Genomic DNA, 21,249 nt, shown 5'->3' on the forward strand with positions numbered 1-21,249 from the left:
CAGGTGAAATTTCAGCTTCCGGCACTGCGTCGCTTTAACTGACAATTGCGCGGCCGTGCGACGTGGCTCCCAAAATTTAGGTCCTTTTTTTTCCCCACAAATAGAGCTTTCTTTTGGTGGTATTTGATCACCTCTGTGGTTTTAATTTTGTGCTATAAACAAAAAAAGAGCGACAATTTTGAAAAAAACACAATATTTTTAACTTTTTGCTATAATAAATATCCCATTTTTTTCTGCATTTGGAGATGAAATCTCTTTTCCTCTAGATGTAAAGAGTGCCCCCTTGTCTTTTGTGTTGACCGTAAAGTGAATAACTCAACACCAAGTTCACTAGATTGGACCCCTTATATATTTGTACATGTTGATCATATTCCCCCTTAATCTCCTCTTCTCAAGAGTGAATAAATTTAGTTCCTCTAATATTTCCTCATAGCTGAGCTCCTCCATGCCTCTTATCAGTTTGGCGGCTTCTCAAACAGCTGATCTTTCCTGCATTGAAGGCTGCAGACGTATCTGGAGGATCGCAGATACCGCCAGCAGCAGCTACAACTATACTATGCAGTAACGGGAGGATCTTCCAACACAGGGTAGCCCTGAACATACATTCATCAAGCAGCTGGTAAGATCGTTCCTTTCCTAATTATACTTGCATATTCAATAGGAACTAGGGGACACACTCATGCCCTGTACTCGAGCAAGGAAAATATTTTGATGATAAAAGCACAATCTTAGGAACGATCCATAGTGCCCTATCTAAAGCACTCTCCTCCTATTCCCTCATAGAGGAAATCATAGGGAAGTACAAAGGGACTATACTGGTTTTTCCCCCTTTTTTGTTTTTTCCATTTTTTCCTCACAGGCTGTCAAACCCACAGGAACTGTCATCCTCACTGGACGGTTCCCCTTAATTTGACCCCTATTGGGTCCTTATTTGAATGACAGGACTCACATATGGTGCAGCCATTATCAGGTTTATCTAGTTCCCCCTTGCAGGGCCATTTCTGCTGATCATTCATTACAACCTAATCTCTTGGCAATTCACTTGGCTGCTTTTGGCCAGAATCCTCAGCAGAAACGCTCCACTAGGCGTCCGGATCGCCTTTATTGTTGTTTTTATGTTTGTCTATTGTTTGTGTTTACATGTGGTACCTGTGTCACACCTCCACGAACTTTGTTCCCAAGTGTGGCATTGACCGGCCTTATTGGTAGGTTGCTTTACTAAGCGTATTAGCTTTGTTGGTATTTATATCCCTTTGATATCCCAGTCTATTTTGTACGAACAGTAATTATTCAATAAAATTATATTTTTTATATAATATTTGTGTCCGTTCATGCCATAGTAGCCCTCTTTTGTTGTCCTCAGTGGTACCTCTTTCATCCCTCTGTTGGACAACACCCTCTCGTTTTGTATGCATGCATATTCTTAGCCCCCAAGTGCATAACTTTACATTTATCAACATTAAACCTCATCTGCCACATAGTCGCCCAATTAGACAGAGCATTGAGGTCGGCTTGTAAATTGGAGACATCCTGTAAGGACATTATTCCACTGCATAGCTTGGTGTCATCTGCATCTTTCACAGATCAGCCATGTGCTTCTGCGTCTCGTTTGAAACTTGTCATCATGGGTAGAAGGGAATCTGCAAAAATGCTTCACCTTGCCTGCAACAGACTGATGCATTCTTCTCCTAGACTGTCACTTACATAGTGCTCAAGGATTGTATTTTAGTGAAAAAATGTGGAGCTTTTTGGAAAAAATATAATGTCACTGTATATTGTGACATGCCAGGATTGTATGCATGCAGACTTGTAAATTTACTTATAGGGTCAATTATACAAGATACTCATAGAGAATAAAAAAAGTTTTTAAAGGGGTTGTAAAGGTTTGTCTTTTATTTTCTAAATTGGTTCCTTTAAGCTAGTGCATTGTTTGTTCACTTACCTTTTCCTTCCATTTCCCTTCTAAATGTTTTCTTTCTTTGTTTGAATTTCTCACTTCCTGTTTCTCCTCAGTAAGCATTCCACCATCATCCGAGCGGTGGAAAGTAATTTAGAACAGCTTACTGAACACCTTACTGAGGAGGAACAGGAAGTGAGAAATTCAGACAAAGAAAACAAAGAAAAAAAAGCATTTAGAAGGAAAATCGAAGGAAAAGGTAAGTGAACCAACAATGCACTAGCTTAAAGTAACCTATTTAGAAAATAAAAAACAAACCTTTACAACCCCTTTAAGTCCACAGGTTGGACAACAATCAATGAGCATGTTTTATAAGTTGCCAATACATAATTTATTCAGGATTGAATATTTTCCTTCCATCGTATGTTTTATGGGATGCATAGAAAAGCTTATCACATATTTACTGTTAATAATTCTTTGAACATACATTTGCCCATGATTCCAGCAGATTGTTAGTGAATCTTGCTGCAGCAATTGTATTTCCTGTGTTGACCTTAATCACAGTGCCTAGATTTACAGATTTATGCCGTCACGCCAATCCCTGAAAGCCAGGAGGTTCTACAAAGAGAGGGTATTCCTGACAACATTAAAAGCTTTTACAAAGTGAATCATATCTGGAGGTTTCGCTATGATAGACCTTTTCACAAGGGCACAAAGGACAAGGAGAATGAATTCAAGGTATGGCTCAAAGTTTCTTGCGCTGTATTAGACGTGGGCAATGGAATTGGTGGCATGTAGGCAGCGTTTTTCTTGAACAGTGCGCAGAGTGCACAGGAGGTCACGTTTCCCTCCTTACACATTTCCTATTTCTGCTATTTAACACAACCGAATAGTGTGTTAGCAGAAATGACTACTTTGCATTTGAATATTCCCAGCACAGAGAGCGCGAGAGCTTTCAATTACATGTAGATGTTTATCATCCGGATGAAAATGGGGATGTGAATTCCTTGAAAAGACTCTTGTCCTCTGGAGATTTTTCAGAGCTAAAGATAGGTTCCTATTTGACAGGATCACTGCACAGAGCTGTGCATACAATTTAGTGTAAGACACAGCTCCAAATGAGACAATGCAGGTTTTATTTTCAAACATACACATCCTTTCATTTGGAGAGATTTGCAGGAAAAGAAAGAGCCATCAATTATTGCAGAACACCGGCTCTTCAGTTCAAAACATAAAATGCTGTATTTAAATTTTTTGATAAGTACCGGTATATTGTTTTATATTGAGTGTTTGAAACATTTAAACTATTTTTATTGCACTAATCTAAACATAATATTTGTTTAATTTATACACATTTTAATTTTCTACGAATGCTAAAGACCATCTAGAATTGTTTTAAAAAATACACCATTGCCCAATGAAACCTTCCAAGAAAGGAATTTACAACAAACCTGTGGGTTCACATTTTTCAGCAAAGTGGCTTTAGATAGTAAGACATTAACATCCAGGGGCTTGCAGGCATTTACAGATCACTGTTTAGACATGCAAAAACTATGCCAGAGCTGACATGGTTGCCATAAGGGCCACTTTCTTTCACCCTCATGTTTCCCTAATAGGCAGCGAGACTTTATATTGCATTTGGTGACCAGAAGGGAGGTGGTGGGTGCGCTTTATTGTGACCAATGCTAGCTTTGATAGCTCGTGGCATATAGAAGTCATTTGGGGAATGCATATTCTAAGGATCTGTGGCCATTTTTTTAGTGAACCTCTCAAATCTACAAAATGTATGGACTCACAAAACTGGTGAAGAGCAGCCCCTTGTGGTGCCTAAAGGCAAAGGGTGTCTGTCTTGAATTGTATTACTGTTGCCCAGGGAGATGCATTGCTCCCAGACCCAGGCTATACATAGGGCCTCCGTTTCTGTACAGATTTTTATTGAGTTACACCAGTCTTGGTGCCCAAACCCTACTGTCATTGTTTAAATGTCCTTTGCTTGAGACTGTAAAATGACGGGGATGTGACTTCTTGGTGTCTGGGATTTGGTCTAGTGACATCTTGTACATGGTCTGATATCTAGGGCCCTCCAGGGCACGCACACATTGGTTTTAAAATAAACACCTTTAGGCAAACCCCAAATTAACTCTGTGCTAATGCCAACCACCAACCAAGATAATATTATTATTATAGTATTGACATCAAAAGGTAAGCAACAGCTGCCTGTATAAATATCCACAAACAGATATTTTTGAAATGATATAAACATAGAGTATCTCACAAACGTGAGTACACTCCTCACATTTTTGTAAATATTTTATTATATATTTTTATGTGACAACACTGAAGAAATGCCACTTTGCTACAATGTAAAGTAGTGAGTGTACAGCTTGTATAACAGTGTAAATTTGCTGTCCCCTTAAAGTAACTCAACACAATAGCCATCATGGTCTAAACCACTGGCAACAAAAGCGAGTACACCCCTAATTGAAAATGTCCAAATTGGGCCCAAAGTTTCAATATTTTGTGTGACTACCTTTTATTTCCAGCACTGCCTTAATAGGCCTTGGGCATTGAATTCACCAGAGCTTCACAGGTTACCACTGGAGTCCTCTTCCACTTCTCCATGATAACATCACAGAGCTGGTGGATGTGGCTGGCAGCAATCATATGTCTATTTCCCCAAAGACAACCTCTAGATATGATGCTGACCACATGCACTCAACTTCTTTGGTCGACCATTGCCAGGCCTGTTCTGAGTGGAACCTGTCCTGTTAAACCACTGTATGACCTTGGCCATCGTGCTGCAGCTCAGTTTCAGGGTCTTGGCAATTTTCTTATAGCCTATGCTATCATTATGTAAAGCAACAATAATTTTTTTCAGATCCTCAGAGAGTTATAAGGTACCATGTTGAATTTCCAGTGACTAGTATAGAGAGAGTGAGAGTGATAACACCAAATTTAACACACCTACTCCCCATTTACACCTGAGACCTTGTAACAATAATGAGTCACATGACACCAGGGAGGGAAAATGGCTAATTGGGTCCAGTTTGGACATTTTCACTTAGGGGGTTTACTCCCAATTGTTGCCAGCGGTTTAGACATTAATGGCTGTGTTGAGTTATTTTGAGGGGGTAGAAAAGTGTAATTTCTTCAGTGTTGTCGCATGAAAAGATATAATAAAATATTTACAAAAATGGGAGGGGTGTACTCACTTTTGCGAGGTACTGTATATGTATAGCGCTGTCCCTTTAAATAAAGTGGCCCAAAAAACATGTAAATACAGTGTTATCAATTTAAATGTGTGCACCAAAACGAATAATTAGTCTTTCCACATATAAAATATAAATATACAAAGTCCCAAATTCCACTTTGAACTACTTGAACTCTTGTAAAGAAAAAAATCCAAGTAAAATCAAAGTGTCAATACACAGTGTCAATAGTGAACCAAAGCCAATCTTCCACCACCACCACTACAAAATTTGCCATGCTTACCAAATTATTAGACCCCTTTTTTCATGAAGGTCTGTTATGCATTTAGCAATAGACCTTGGCTTCAGTTCACTATTCAAACTGTGTATTGGCACTTAGATTTTACTTGGCCTGGTTTTCTTTATAAGGCCTCATGTAAACTTCAGCTTCTAAACTCACGTTGGGCATTTTTTTCAGCAGTCCCTGAACTCTCCTTAATGTTATCTTATGTGTACATGTACACTCAGTCATTTATAGTTGGTTAGAAGCAGTTGAGGTTACAGGCGTTTTTTTGAAAGCAGATGAATCGCATTCAGGGCTGTAGTTTACAGGCATTTCAAATGTCAAATGCTTGTAATTACTTGTAAACACGTGTAAATGTTAAGATACAGCATTAAGCTGTGCTTTCAGCCCATTGATTTGAATAGAAGCAGCATCCAAGTTAGATCGTCGGAGGCAGATGAGACAGCAGCGGCAGAGAAGACCAGAGGAAAAAGACCAGAGGGAGGACACCGGGAAAGAACACTGGAGGAAGATTTTTAATAAAGGACTTGTCAAAACCATCTTGTGTTTTTATTTACACTACACTGCCTTTTTTTGGGGTGTATGGGTACAATGTACCCCATACTCATTCACATAGGGAGGGCCAGGATCTGAGTGCCCCCTTCTTAAGGGAAGCTTCCAGATTCCGATAAGCCCCCAGACGCCCACAACAATCAGCCTGGGTTGTGGGTAAGAGGCCCTTGTCCCCATCAACATGGGGACAAGGGGCTTTGGGGTGGGGGGCCCAGAGCACCCACACCCCCCATGTTGAGGATGTGTGGCCTTGTATGGTCCAGGAGGAGGGGGAGCTCGCTCACCCCCCCCTCCTGACCTGCTAGGCTGTATTCTCGGATGATGGTCTGGTATGGATTCTCGGGGGACCCCACGCCGTAAAAAATTTTAGTGTGGCGTTTTTCCTCAAAATCCATACTACACCGAAGGGTCTGATATGGTCTTGGAGGGGTGGGGGGTCTTTTAGGCACACTATTTGTTTTCCTTCCATTTTGCCATTCATACCAGACTCAAAGGGCGGTTTTAAAAAAAATAAAAAAAATTCTGGTGTGGAGTTCCCCTTCAAGATCTTCAGAGCACAAGTTGCACCACAAGTCAAATCATGATGATCCAACTTAAATGCAACTTATATTCTAATTAATGGGATAAAAGTCAGATGAGTAGATCGCTTTATAGGGAACCATTGATTTTGAATAGAGGCAGAGAAACGCTGCTAAAATCCAACGCGGCAAAAAGCACAATAACGCCAATACAAAAAGCTTCTAAAAGTGTTTTTTACAGCCGGGCATTGGTAGTGGCTTTGCAGCTGACTGTACATGAGGCCTAAAGCCTCGTACACACGCTCGGTATTCTCGGCAAGAACCAGCAAGAAAACTGGTGGCAGAGCTTTCTTGTCGAGTAAACCGAGCGTGTGTACGAGGCTTTCATGTTTCTCGTCTGGAAATCTTTCCAGAATCTCGACAAGAAAAATAGAGATCCTGCTGTTTCCCGATGAGAAACCCGAGCATCTGTATACTTACCTGTCGCCGTGCCACCCACGCATGCTCGAAATTACTGACGCATGCACAGTAGCTTCCATGGCATAGGTAGGGTAAAGCAAGATGGCGGCGACGCCATTGAATGTGACAAGCGCATGCTCGTCGTACGCAATGACGTCACCGCGTTTTTGCCTTTAAAAAAAAAACGCGGTTCTTTTGAAAGGAGTGTTTGTAAACTCGACCGGCAAGAGATTCTTGCCAAGAATCTCGTCCGGAAAAACAACGTTTTTTTTTTCCTGATGAGATTCTGGCCCATGTGTACGAGGCTTAAGACTTCACTGAGTTCACATTGGAATTTGGGACTTTATTTTGTTTGTATATTTATATTTTATATGGTGAAACACTAATTATTTGTTTTGGTGCACTTTTGTCAGATTTAAAGTGATCGCACTGAATTTATATGTTTTTGGGACATTTTATCTAAAGAGACAGTGCTATACGTTTATATATTTTAGGCAATATTTCAGGGAATTAGTTGTAGAGGAACACTTAATCCAGTTAACCAAAAAAATGAAGGCTGCTGGCTATTATGTGCAGGTCTGTTTGCATCATGACAAGTTTTGAGCCTTCTAATCCACTAATGAGAGCTATGAGGATGTTATGGGTATGCAAGATGGCCTCTCAATACAAGTACTGTACATGATGTATGCCATGCTGCCCTGTATACAGTATATGCATACTGAACATTATGCCATGGTATATACTCCATACTGCTAACCATCAATGTTTTGACATTGACTATACTAAAAGGAAGTAGTTAATTTTACCACTGGGACTGGCAACATTTGTAGTCTGTTAGAATTATTTTTAGGAAAGCATTATATTTTGCATACTGACATTAGTGTCCCTTTTAAATAATTGTCTTTGTTTTATTCTTAAAATATATTATTATGTTTTGTCTTTTAGAGTCTTTGGGTAGAACGAACCGCTTTGACATTGGTGCAGAGTTTGCCTGGTATATCACGATGGTTTGAAGTTGAAAAACGTGAAGTGGTGAGTACAAGTATCACTTTGTTTCTTAGAGCGTTGGTCAATGTAATAAAACATTTCAGATGTCTTTACAGTTAGGTAAGCTATTATTAAACATGGATGATAATTCTATAATTTGTCTAAGGCTCGGTTCACACCTTGGGCGTTTTTCTGCTCTAAGGCTCAGCTCTAAAGATGCCCAACAAGACAAGTTGCATTAATTTCAATGATCCCTGTTCACATCTGAGCGTTCAGGTGTTTTAATTCCTTTACATTGTTGACCTTTTGAATTTCAAAATGCCCGTACAAAAACGCTGTAAAAATTCAGCAAAAACGTCAGAAAAAACACCTGTAAAATAGCAACACCTAGATCTGAACGGAGCCTTAGTGCTGGTGTTTTAACTGATATTATATAAAATGTTACATTGGTGTGGGGATGCCCACCAAAATCTTTCAGAAGATCCTTCAAACATTGGAGGTTGCTAGTCGCTGTTCAGAAAACCAAGTTTTACCAACCGTTTTTCCAGTAACCTCCTTTCAGGGGCATCCAGCATAATTATGTTTCTGGTGTGCTATTTTTTTTACCCCCTATACAATCATATTTAGGAGGTGCTTGCCTCCAACTGTTATAGCTCCACCATCGATGCTAGAATATCATCTCTCTGCAGCACCAGGGATCTAACCAATATTTTAGAAGCCAAATGGTTGCTATGGGACCCAGGGGCTGAAGGGGGCCCTTTATCATGATGTCTTATTGCCCCTGAACTGTGCTTGGTAAATGGTATTTCTTTTTTGTAATTTTAATTTATATACGTTTTAAGTTGGGTTATAAGTTCTTACTATGTATATTAAAAAATATTTTCATTACAACTCAACATTAATTTCCGGTAGCATAGAACAACATGTCTACTCCCTCTTTCTGATTAAACTTTATACAGAGCTGTGTAAATAGGCAGACAATGGAAGGGCATGAGTCACTCGTCTGACTAAATTTCAGCTTGATCCATTTAACTATGAAAAACTATGTTTGTTTTATTTTATACGGGTAAGACTAGGCTGGGTTATGTGAAAAGGAGGCTAGCCAGCATGTAGATGCTTGGATTAAAGAGCTTGTGTAACTATTTTGTGACCAGGCAATTAAGATAGTTTTTAAGAATTGTCCTTCCCTGGAGTGAATTTTCTATTGCACCTAAATAAAATTAATACTGACCACCTGGCTAAAACCATGTTACTTTAACCACTTACCACAAACCGTCGTAGCTGTATGTCGGTCCTTTGACCTGCCACACTTTGGTCGTTTACCCATTCTGCCGTTTACCAAATCCCAAGTCATCCTGCTCTCTGGCTCCTTTATCACCTCCTCCCATGCTCGCCTCCAAGACTTTTCCCAAGCCTCTACCATTCTATGGAACACCCTACCCCAATCTGTCCAACTATCTCCTACTCTGCTTTAAGACGATCACTGAAAACCCTTCTCTTCAGGGAAGCTTATTCTGCCCCCACTTATCAACTGTACTTTTTTTTTCTCCTCCATCAACTCATCCCCGCAGCTATATTACATTTTGAATCACTTGACCCTCCCTCATAGATTGTAAGCTCTAATGAGTAGGGCCCTCTGATTCCACCTGTATTGAATTGTATTGTAACTGTACTGTCTGTTGGGGGGGCTTTGGTGAGATATCAGGGGTCTTAACAGACCTCTGACATCTCCCTTTTAAGACAGAGAAAAGGGACTAAGGACACCGATTCCCCAGTCCCTTTCTCGCAGCATCGGCTAAAATTAATGGAGAGAAGCTCCTCTCCATTCATAAACTGAAGCATCGTAAACACATTTTACTATGTTTGAGTGATATGAATGGACAGAGTCCGTGATCACTGACTCTGTCCATTCGGAAAAGGTAGGAGCCGGGTTTAGCTTTCCGCTCTCCATCCTGACAAATTGAGGGGGGAGAGCGGCACGAAGGGGGGAGAAGACAGCACGGGGGAGAGCGGCACTGAGGAGGACAAGACAGCACGGGGGGATAGGGGCACAGAGGGGGAGAAGACAGCACGGGGGAGAGCGGCACGGAGGGGGACAAGACAGCACAGGGGGAGAGCGGCAAGGAGGGGGACAAGACCGCATGGGGGAGAGCGGCACAGAGGGGGAGAAGACATCACGGGGGGAGAGCAGCATGGAGGGGGAGAAGACAGCACGGGGGAGAGCGGCACGGAGGGGGAGAAAACAGCACTATTGCCTGCACCAGGGTCTTTTTCCGAAAGCAGTGGGCCTGTGTGCAAGGCTATGTTGGACCCCCTGGGCTGTAAATGCCAAAATGCGGCGCGCACAACCACGTTTTACTAACCATTAGGCGTGGCTTAAAGATGTGGTTGTGTTGGTGGCGACTTACTACTGACATCTGAACTCTGCATTGGCTACTACTAACATGTGAGCCATTACTGAACTCTGACTGACTCCAAAACACTGTATCACTACTGACCCCTGAACTCTGCGTTACTTACTAGTGACCCCTGAACTTTGCGCCACCAGGTACAAACACCACACCTGAATCATTACCGATCTCTTATCTCTGCATCACTTACTTTTGAACTTTAAATTGCTGACTTCTTAACTCTGCTTCACTTACTGCTGACACCTGACTCATTACTAACCTCTGCATCATTTGTTATTGACCCCTGAACTTTGCGTCACTACTGATCCCTGAACTCTGCATCACTTACTACAGACCTTTGAGCTCTTCGTCACTTACTACTAATTCCTGAACTCTGTGGCACTACTGACCTTTGAGTGATTACTCACCTCTGAACAATGCATCACTCTGCGTTAATTGTTACAGACCAATGAACTCTGCATCAATTATCCCTGACCCCTGAACTCTGCTGGGGGTGAGGCTTTAATTTGCTGTGATTGACTGACCAACTACAGCCGATCATAGCCCTGCTCTTCCCATTCTCCGTACTGACCTTTAGTACCCACCCCCTTCCCGGGATAAGCAAACAGTGTTTCAGCAGAGACACCGAAGTAGGACAGAATGGTGTTTCCCCACATTTTGTTTTGCAACATATGAGGGCACAGTGGACCCCACATCTCTAGGGGCCAGTGTGCACCACACAAATGGATGATAAACCATTGACCTTATCAGCCATAACTTTAAGACCATAAGCCTAATGTTGAGTATGTCCCCCTTGTGCTGCCAAAACAGCCCCTACACTTCGAGGCAGGGGTGCTACTAGACCTCTGAAGGTATCCTGTGGTATATGGCACCAAGCGGTCTGTAGTAGATCCTTTAAGTCCTGTAAGTTGCAACATGGGGCCTCCATGGATCGGCCTGTTTTTCCAGCACATCCCAGAGATGCTCTATTGCATTGAGATCTGGAAAATTTGGAGGATAAGTCAACACCTAGAACTCATTGTTTTGTTCCTTAAACCATTCTTGAACCATTTGAAGGTTGGCAGGGGACATTATTCTGCTGAAAGAAGCCACTGTCATCAGGAAATACCATTTCCACAAGAGAGTGTACTTGGTCAGCAACAATGTTTAGGTAGGTGTTATGTGTGAGGCCCCGTACACATGACCGAGTTTCTCGGCAGAATTCAGCCAGAAACTCGATCGGAGCTGGATTCTGCCGAGAAACTCGTGTGTACACTTTTCAGCGAGGAAGCCGACGAGGAACTCGTCGGGCCGAAAAGAGAACATGTTCTCTATTTCCTCGTTGTTCAATTAGGAAAGTCGGCCTGCCGAGATCCTCGGCGGCTTCAACACTGAACTCAACGTGTTTGGCACGTCGAGTTCCTCGGACGTGTGTACGGGGCCTCAAAGTAAAATCCACATGAGTGACAGAACCCAAGTCTTTCTAGCAGAACATTGTCTAAAGAATCATAATATTAAAAAAAACATGATTCATCGGACCAGGCCATCTTATTTTATTGCTCTCCAAGTCCCCGTTCTGATGCTCACGTGCCCATTGTAGGCATGGGCACCATGACTGGTCTGTGGATTTCCAGCGCCCTACACATCAAACTGTGATGCCTTTTTCTTTATCGTTACATCACGGGACACAGAGCGGCATTCATTACTATATGGGTTATATGGAGTACCTTCAGGTGATAGACACTGGCAATCTCAAACAGGAAATGCCCCTCCCTATATAACCCCCTCCCATAGGAGGAGTACCTCAGTTTTTACGCCAGTGTCTTAGGTGTTAGTCATGGTTTAGCTTGCCTCCGCATCCTTGGGATTAGGTGAGCTAACCGGTTCTGTCCAAAGGCCTCAGCGCTAAAGTGGTCAGTAACCGGACCCCAAACCCTTGGGGTATAGCCCATAATGCTTTTCTTTTTAGAGAGCTGGACCCTGGGCCCAGAACTTAGAAACCTTTGGGTGCCTAATGTTTTCTGTTGCCAGAGTGCTATATGGGCCCAGGACAGTGGATCCTTCATAGGAACCCAGGGCCTGAAGGTCTAGACATCCCCACCGAGATGGGGGAAGATTGGGCCTCTTGCTTGGCAAAGTCCTGCGGCATGGAGCAGGTAAGTGAGGGGAAAACTTGCGGAACTTGGTTCTTAGCAGGTTTTTTCTGGGGGGTCACAGGGGACATGCCTAAAGTTATGCGCTGCATCTGGCAAACTAGTCACATATCATAAAGATAGGATGGCTCTATATGTATTATTCCCCATAAAATGTGACCTCCCTTGTAGTGTTGGAAAAGCATTGAGTGGGGCCTGTGTGATATAAAACAATGTGTGTGTCAGAGAGCTGTGCTTACCTGCAAGCCTCCAGGCGATGCTCCATTCAGTCTTCCTCCTCAGGCAAAACGCTGACCTCCTCGTGGTTCCAGGCTGCAGGCTGCAGTTTGCTGGAGCTGAGAGGTCCCTTCCCACAACCCCCCCCCCCTGTCGGCGGGCGCGCGCGCGGCGCGCGTTCACGTATTATAGGCGCAATTGGCGCCGTTTAGCTGGGGGGGAAGGGCGGGTCAGTAGCTTAAGGAAGGGGCGGCCCTTCCTTGTTTGTTCCATACAGCTCATTCAATACTTTGGAACTGGGGAGGAAAGACCAGAGCGGCAGCACGGGGCGCCGAGGACACACAGTGGCCAGAAAGAATATTGCAGTCTTCAGAAGACTGTTTTCAAGCCTAGGAATAGGCTGTTTCTTTTCCATCTCATAGTTTTTCTTGCAATACTACTCAGGGGGACAGAATGTTTTTTCTTTCCTGGATTTGAAGAAAAAAAAAAAAAAAAAAGTCATCTAGGGGAGAGGAAGCATTTTTTATCCCCCAAACAGGTGTTTGGGCAATTAACTATTTATAGTCCCAAGTACCAATAAGCTAGCAGGTGTACCTCGGTATTGTACCATGGCATCCGGGTCAGAGGGTACAAGAAGTGGGGATTCCCCCAGAGAGTCTGAGGTCTCGGACAAAATTATGCCGCTGCTTTCCCCACAGGGAGCCTTGGGGCCATCGGGATCTGGGGCTGGAGCTGACGCGGGTCAGTCCAACCCTAAGACGGTCACTGACGAGGTATTACTCACCTCTTTAAAAGAGATGGAGAAAAGAATGGGAAAAATGATAGCCGCAGCTATGCGGGGCAGTAAACGGAGTAGATCTCCGTCGCCCGAGCGCGGACCCTCAGAAGAGGAGGTCATTTCCTCAGGGGAATTGGACGACCTCTTGGACAAGGACCAAGTAGGTTCAGGGATCGAAGATCCGGATACAGAGGAGTCTGGGGCAGTCTCCCTGAGGGAGAGCTGGTGGATTCAAGGATTAACGGACTTGGTCCATAAGGCATTCAACTTGCCAGTACCAGATCTCCAGGTATCGACGGTTTCAGCTTTGGGCTCACTGAGGGCGCCTCAAAGCAAGGCTGTGTTTCCGATCCATCCTCTATTAGAGGGAGTTTTGTTCCAAGAGTGGAACAAGCCAGATAAAATCTTCTTACCACCTAAAAGATTTTCTGTCCTATATCCTATGGAAGATAAATTTTCCAAAAGATGGGCTACTCCTGCAGTGGACGCAGCCATCTCATGTGTTAACAAATCGTTAACATGCCCTGTAGAAAACATACAGGTGTTCAAGGATCCAGTTGATAAACGCTTGGAAGCACTACTTAAGAACTCCTTCACTACTGCAGGGGCAGTAGTACAGCCAGCTGTGGCTGCGATTGGGGTCGCTCAAGCATTATCGGATCAATTTAAGCAGATGCTTAAACTTATTCCTGCCCAGCAGGCAGAAGAATTTTCGGACGTCCCTAAGGCCATATGTTTTACGGTAGACGCAATTAAGGATTCTATCCAGCAAGCGTCACGTTTATCGTTATTCCTTGTCCATATGAGAAGACTCTTATGGTTAAAGAGCTGGGAGGCTGAGCCCCCATGCAAGAAGCTCCTGGTAGGGTTCCCCTTCCATGGAGGACGACTCTTCGGAGAAGACCTAGATAAATACATTCAGACCATTTCAAACGGCAAGAGTACTCTCTTGCCAACTAAGAAGAAGTTGCAGGGGCCTGCGTTTAAACGACAGTATTCCCCTGGGCAGGGGCCCTCTAATGCCAAGCAGTATCGACGGCCTCCTGCGAAAGCAAACTTCGGCTTCAACAGCAAGTCACAAGGACAGGCTGCTAGAGGCAGAAAGCAGTGGTTTCGCAAACCAGCAAAACCAGCCCCCAAGTCGACCTTATGAAGGGGCGCCCCCACCCACGAAGGTGGGGGGAAGGCTGCGACTCTTTTCAGAGATTTGGGAAGCCAGCATTCCCGACGAGTGGGTACGGTCTTCCGTGGCCACGGGCTACAAATTAGATTTCCTAAAGTTTCCTCCTCCTCATTTCCAGGAGTCGAGGATTCCAAACGATCCGGAGAAGGGAGCCGCATTAAGATCGGCATTAGATCATCTACTTTCCCAGGAAGTAATAGTAGAGGTACCAGTCCTGGAACAGGGGCTGGGTTTCTACTCCAACCTATTCATCATCCCAAAGTCCAATGGAGATGTCAGGCCAATTTTGGACCTAAAGATGGTAAATGCATACTTAAAAGTCCGCTCATTTCGGATGGAATCCGTGCGGTCAGCAGCTGCCACACTCCAAAAGGACGACTTCATGGCGTCCATAGACATAAAGGATGCCTACCTTCATGTTCCAATTTATCAGCCACATCAAAGATATCTACGCTTCATGGTGGCTTCGCGTCATTTCCAATTCGTGGCGCTTCCCTTCGGGTTGGCTACGGCCCCCCGGGTGTTCACGAAGGTCCTAGCTCCAATCCTAGCCAAGCTAAGGATCCAAGGGGTCACGATCCTAGCATACCTGGACGACCTCCTAGTCATAGACCACTCGTCTCCCGGCTTGGAGCGAGCAGTGGCCCTCACGGTCCAATACCTCGAGAGGTTCGGCTGGGTCCTAAATCGAGAAAAGTCAGCTTTCCTGCCCACAAGGCAGTTGGAATATCTCGGCATGAGATTAGACACAGAACAACAAAGAGTGTTCCTACCTCTGAGGAAGGTCAAAGCCATCAAGGAATTAATCCTACTGGTTCTAAGCAAGAAAGAACCGACTATTCGCCTAAGTATGAGGTTACTAGGCAAGATGGTGGCCACATTCGAGGCGGTACCATATGCCCAGAGCCACACTCGCATCCTGCAGGCAGCCATCCTGTCAGCATGGAGCAGAAGGCCACAGGCCTTGGATATCCCGTTGCCGCTCTCATCAAGAGTCCGACAAAGTCTGTGTTGGTGGTTAGACCCTCAGAATCTACTGAAGGGGAAGTCTTTCAGCCCAGTGGCTTGGAAGATAGTGACCACAGACGCCAGCCTGACGGGCTGGGGAGCAATTTTGGATGGTTGCACTCGCCAAGGTACTTGGGCAAAACCAGAGAAGCAGTTGCCCATCAACATCTTGGAGCTCAGAGCTGCTCGACTAGCCCTCAGGGCTTGGACGTCAAAATTGCAGGGGTTCCCGGTGAGAATTCAATCAGACAATGCCACGGCCGTGGCATACATAAATCACCAAGGGGGAACCAGGAGTCAAGCCGCTCAGAGAGAGGTGAGCTTGATTCTCCTATGGGCAGAGGCTCATGTGCCCTGCATATCGGCAATATTCATTCCAGGAGTGGACAATTTTCAGGCGGACTTCTTAAGCCGCCAGACTCTATGGCCGGGGGAATGGTCTCTGCATCCACAAGTCTTTCAAGCACTCTGCCAAAGATGGGGAGTGCCGGACGTGGATATCATGGCATCGAGACTCAACAAGAAGCTAGACAGGTTCATGTCCCGCTCAAGGGATCCGATGGCCTGCGGAACCGATGCGCTGGTTTGCCCTTGGCATCAGTTCAAACTTCTTTATGCGTTTCCCCCGCTCCAGTTACTACCCCGCCTGCTACGCAGGATCCGGGTGGAGCACATACCAGTTATCCTGGTAGCTCCAGCATGGCCCAGAAGGGCATGGTACTCACTAATCCTAAGGATGGTAGTGGGAGACCCTTGGACTCTGCCTCTAAGGCCAGACCTGCTATCGCAAGGTCCGATCCTCCACCCTGCCTTACGGCATCTAAATTTGACGGCCTGGAAGCTGAATCCCTGATTCTCAGGGGTAGAGGTCTGTCTCAGAAAGTAATCTCTACCCTAATCAGAGCCAGGAAACCGGTCTCTAGGGTGATTTATCACAGGGTCTGGAAGGCCTATGTAGGCTGGTGTGAGTCCAAGCTGTGGCTTCCTCGCAAGTTCACCATCGATAGGGTTTTAAGTTTTCTCCAGCTAGGAGTGGATAAAGGATTGGCATTAAGCACAATTAAAGGACAGATTTCTGCTCTGTCAGTGTGGTTTCAGCAGCCGCTGGCCACCCACTCGCTGGTTAAGACCTTCCTTCAAGGGGTCTTACGTATTAAACCTCCAGTTAAATCCCCGCTTTGTCCGTGGGATTTAAATCTTGTTCTGTCAAGTTTACAGAAACAACCGTTTGAGCCGTTGGCTGAAATTCCTTTGGTTTTACTGACAAGGAAGTTAGTATTTTTGGTTGCCATAGTTTCCGCAAGAAGAGTTTCGGAACTGGCGGCCTTATCCTGTAAGGAACCATATCTTATTTTTCATAAGGACAGGGTCGTTCTCCGCCCTCATCCTTCCTTCCTACCGAAGGTTATATCCAGTTTTCATTTGAACCAGGATTTGGTATTACCATCCTTCTTCCCTAAACCTACTTCCAGAAAGGAAGGGTTGCTGCATACCTTGGATATTGTCAGGGCCATGAAGGCCTATCTTAAAGCTACAAAGAAGATCCGGAAAACAGATGTGCTGTTCATTCTACCGGATGGGCCCAAGAAGGGGCAGGCAGCTGCAAAATCCACCATTTCTAGGTGGATTAAGCAATTAATCACTCAGGCCTACGGCTTGAAGGGGTTGCCTCCTCCAGTATCATTAAAGGCTCATTCTACTAGGGCCATGGGCGCCTCCTGGGCAGCACACCACCAGATCTCTATGGCTCAAGTTTGCAAGGCGGCAACCTGGTCTTCTGTCCACACATTTACAAAATTCTACAAGTTGGACGTAAGAAGGAATACTGATACTGCCTTCGGGCAGGCAGTGCTGCAGGCTGCAGTTTGAGACCCTCGGATTCCAGGGGCTCCTCTTTTTTTTTTGAGTTAAATTTAAAATTTAAGATTATTTTTCTCAACTAAGTTGGATTTATTATGATTTGAGTATACCTCTAAATTAAATCCTTTTGTCTTGGAGATGTTCTCCCTCCCCTCATTGTAAGCATTGCTTTGGGACATCCCATATAGTAATGAATGCCGCTCTGTGTCCCGTGATGTAACGATAAAGAAAAAGAGATTTTTAATACAGCTTACCTGTAAAATCTTTTTCTTGGAGTACATCACGGGACACAGAGCTCCCACCCCTCTTTTTGAGGACCATTTTGGGAGGCATACTGCTTGCTACAAAACTGAGGTACTCCTCCTATGGGAGGGGGTTATATAGGGAGGGGCATTTCCTGTTTGAGATTGCCAGTGTCTATCACCTGAAGGTACTCCATATAACCCATATAGTAATGAATGCCGCTCTGTGTCCCGTGATGTACTCCAAGAAAAAGATTTTACAGGTAAGCTGTATTAAAAATCTCTTTTTTTCTGCTTTCTACACATCAAATTCAGGAACAATGGGGCAGATCCACAGAGAGAGTACGCCGGCGTATCTACTGATACGCCGGCATACTTTCAAATTTCCCGCGTCGTATCTTTGTTTTGAATTCTCAAAACAAGATATGACGGCATCTGGGTTAGATCCGACAGGCGTACGGCTTCGTACGCCTTCGGATCTTAGATGCAATTATTTGGCATCCGTTGGGTGGCATTCCCTTCGTTTTCTGCGTCGAGTATGCAAATTAGCTATTTCTGACGATCCACGAAAGTACGAGCGGCCGGCGCATTCTTTTACGTCGTCTCTAGTCGGCTTTTTTCAGCGTATAGTTAAAGCTGCTATTTCGTGGCGTACTCAATGTTAAGTATGGCCGTCGTTCCCGCATATAATTTTAATTTTTTTTTTTTTGCGTAAGTCGTTCGTGAATCGGGATGGACGTAATTTACGTCCAGGTCAAAACCAATCACGTCCTTGCGACGTCATTTAGCGCAATGCACGACAGGAAATTTAGGGACGGCGCATGCGCAGTTCGTTCGGTGTGGGGACGCGCTTCATTTAAATGAAACACGCCCCCCTACTCGCCGATTTTAATTAGGCGCCGTTACACCGTGAGAGATACACTACGCCGCCGTAACTTACGGCATGAATTCTTTCTGGATTCGAAGCATCAAAAAGTAAGTTACAGCGGTGTAGCGTATCTCCCATACGCTGCGCCCATGCAATTCTACGTGGATCTGCCCCAATATGTTTATTTGCTACCTAATATATCCCGCCAACTTTCAGATGGATTTGTAATTAAATAATTCATGTTATTCACTTAATCTGTCAGTGCATAAAAAAGTTATGGCTGATCAGTTTATATATTTTTTGGAATCTGTTGGATCATAACTCCTGCTCTAAAGTTTTTCAGGTGTTTCATCTCCAACATGTTTTCCCAGTATAGAAAACAGAACCCTAGTGTCTGTGGCCTTAACTTGCAGATCAAACTTGTGACCGTACACTATGAGGCTTGCTTTTGTTTCTCTATCTATGAATGTTATGTATGTAATGGCTGTTGGTAAACCTTCCAGTGCCAGCTGCAAGGGTATTTTGCGTTTCCTAAAAGCGACATTCTATTGAAGCACAACATATATATGAAAAACAACAGCTGCTTTGTAGTGACAGTCTTTCTGAAGCAAACAAATGTTTCTCTATGTATGCTAGATCTGAAAGATGCTATATTGCTAATGTTTTTTTTTGCTAAAATAAACCAGCCCTTAGATATTTGCCTTGATAATTTCACTTGTAAGTGATGCTAAAATTGGGTAATATTTCCTTGCACTCTGGTAATGAACATTCATGACCTAAATCAAAAATATATTTCAGAAGTATTAAACTCCTGACAAATCAAAACTGCAATGAATGCAGTAATAATTCCATAAAAAAAAAAAAAAAAAAAATGTTATTATTATTACTATTTTTTACTATTATTTTTTTTGTGAAATTAGTCTAGATACCTGAACTTTATTTAATTTCAGCCTTTTGTAATCTACTGTTCAGCAGTGTTAATTTAGTTGACAAAAATAATTTCATTGACTAGATAACCTCTGTGTTAGTCGACTAAAATATGACTAAAACTAAAACAATTCAGATTACTAAAATACGACTAAAACTAAAATGACATTTTAGTCAAAAGGCTAGAACATGACCAAAATAGAAATTTAGTCAATAGACTATGACTGAAACTAAATCTAAATTTGACATCAAAATTAACACTGCATTACCACATAAAATGAATTAAGGTCAATCTACTAAGCTGCTGAAAGAATTATTATTATTTCTTTGTATAAAAAGGCTTTTATTTTTTTATTTTCTTAATATTTGATGTTGGTAATATATTCAGGTAATATGTGCAATTGCATTACAGACAGCAGAGTTTACATTTTTTTATTTTTGTTTTTTGTTTTTTATATATTTTAAAGTTGCACTTTTGTTTGTCAAAAAACACAATATTTGTTTATAAAACTTGGTTATATTTATAAAGATGTTCTATATCACATTAGCTAAATTTGTGTCTGTCGTGCATGTTCAAACCTTAAAGTGGTTCTAAAGACAGAAGGTTTTTTACCCTAATGTATTCTATGAATTAAGATTAAAAAAAACTTCTGTGGGCAGCAGCCCCCTAATACTTACCTGAGCCAGATCTCGATCCGGCGATGTGCATGAGAACATTGGCTCTCTGGGGACTCTTCCTCCTCATTGGCTGAGACAGCAGTGTGTACCATTGACTCCCGCTGCTGTTAATCAAAGTCAGTAAGTGAATGAGGAGAGAGAGGGGGTGGGGCTCAGTCGTGGCGCTGTCTGAATGGACAAACGGAGCACAAGCCAGCTCAGGTGCCCCCATTGGTGAGGAGAGAGGGGCCAGGAAGCACCGGCAGGGGACCTGAGAAGATGAGGATCAGGAGTGCTCTGTGCAAAACCGCTGCATGGAGCAGTAAGTATAAAATGCTTGCGATTTAAAAAAAATATATCCTTTAATACCCTAAATAATAACATGTTATTTGATTTTTACTCCAGGAGTATATAATGAGTTTGGCAATTCTAGAGAAATGCTTAAATATTGCATTACAATTTAACTAAACCTATAAAATTTTAGTCGAATAAAATGTACTTTAGCTGACTAAAATTAAAACAATTCAGATGACTAAAATACGATTAAAACTAAAATGGCATTTTAGTCAAAAGACTATGACTGTTCAGAAGCACCCATGCTGGGCGAAGAAGTGGCAGCACCGGGAGCGAATTAGCTTTAGTGCATACACATTTTCTGACAAGAGATATGCTGAAAGAAGAGCAGTGCTAATGGCCCATACACGCGATCCGAATATCGTATGAAAACTGTCGTCCGAGGAAGAATCTTACGATAATCGGATCATTCGTACAGAGCTTTCGAGAGCCGATCACAATTGATCTGATATTATTCGATCGGACAAGCACAAAGATTTTCCTCGTACGATACCAGATCGCACGATTTTTGTTTAGTCAGTACAGTTGTCGTCCGAAAATACAATACAAATACATTACAACACATGACATCACTTGCGATTATTATTTTTTCCTGTCGTACAAGAATTTTCGTGACTTTAGTAACCTATTAAATTTCTACTTGCGACTATTAAGCGGAAAAAAGTCGTACGATCTGTCTTCCGATTTTCGAATTGTGTTTACAGTCCA

The 21,249-nt window shown here is 43.3% G+C and overlaps 1 protein-coding gene across 2 annotated transcripts in view; it reads left to right on the forward strand.

Annotated features, from left to right (window-relative positions):
- DOCK4 (dedicator of cytokinesis 4) overlaps positions 1-21,249 on the forward strand; it is a 407,978-nt gene that overhangs the window by 340,858 nt on the left and 45,871 nt on the right. For both annotated transcript variants that reach the window (XM_040343815.1, XM_040343816.1), the window contains 2 exons: positions 2,469-2,635; positions 7,864-7,950. In XM_040343815.1, the coding sequence (XP_040199749.1) occupies positions 2,469-2,635; positions 7,864-7,950 (254 nt within the window). The remainder of the gene's footprint in view (positions 1-2,468; positions 2,636-7,863; positions 7,951-21,249) is intronic.

The sequence above is a fragment of the Rana temporaria genome, chromosome 3 (assembly GCF_905171775.1).
Source record: "Rana temporaria chromosome 3, aRanTem1.1, whole genome shotgun sequence".
Lineage (NCBI taxonomy): Eukaryota > Metazoa > Chordata > Amphibia > Anura > Ranidae > Rana > Rana temporaria.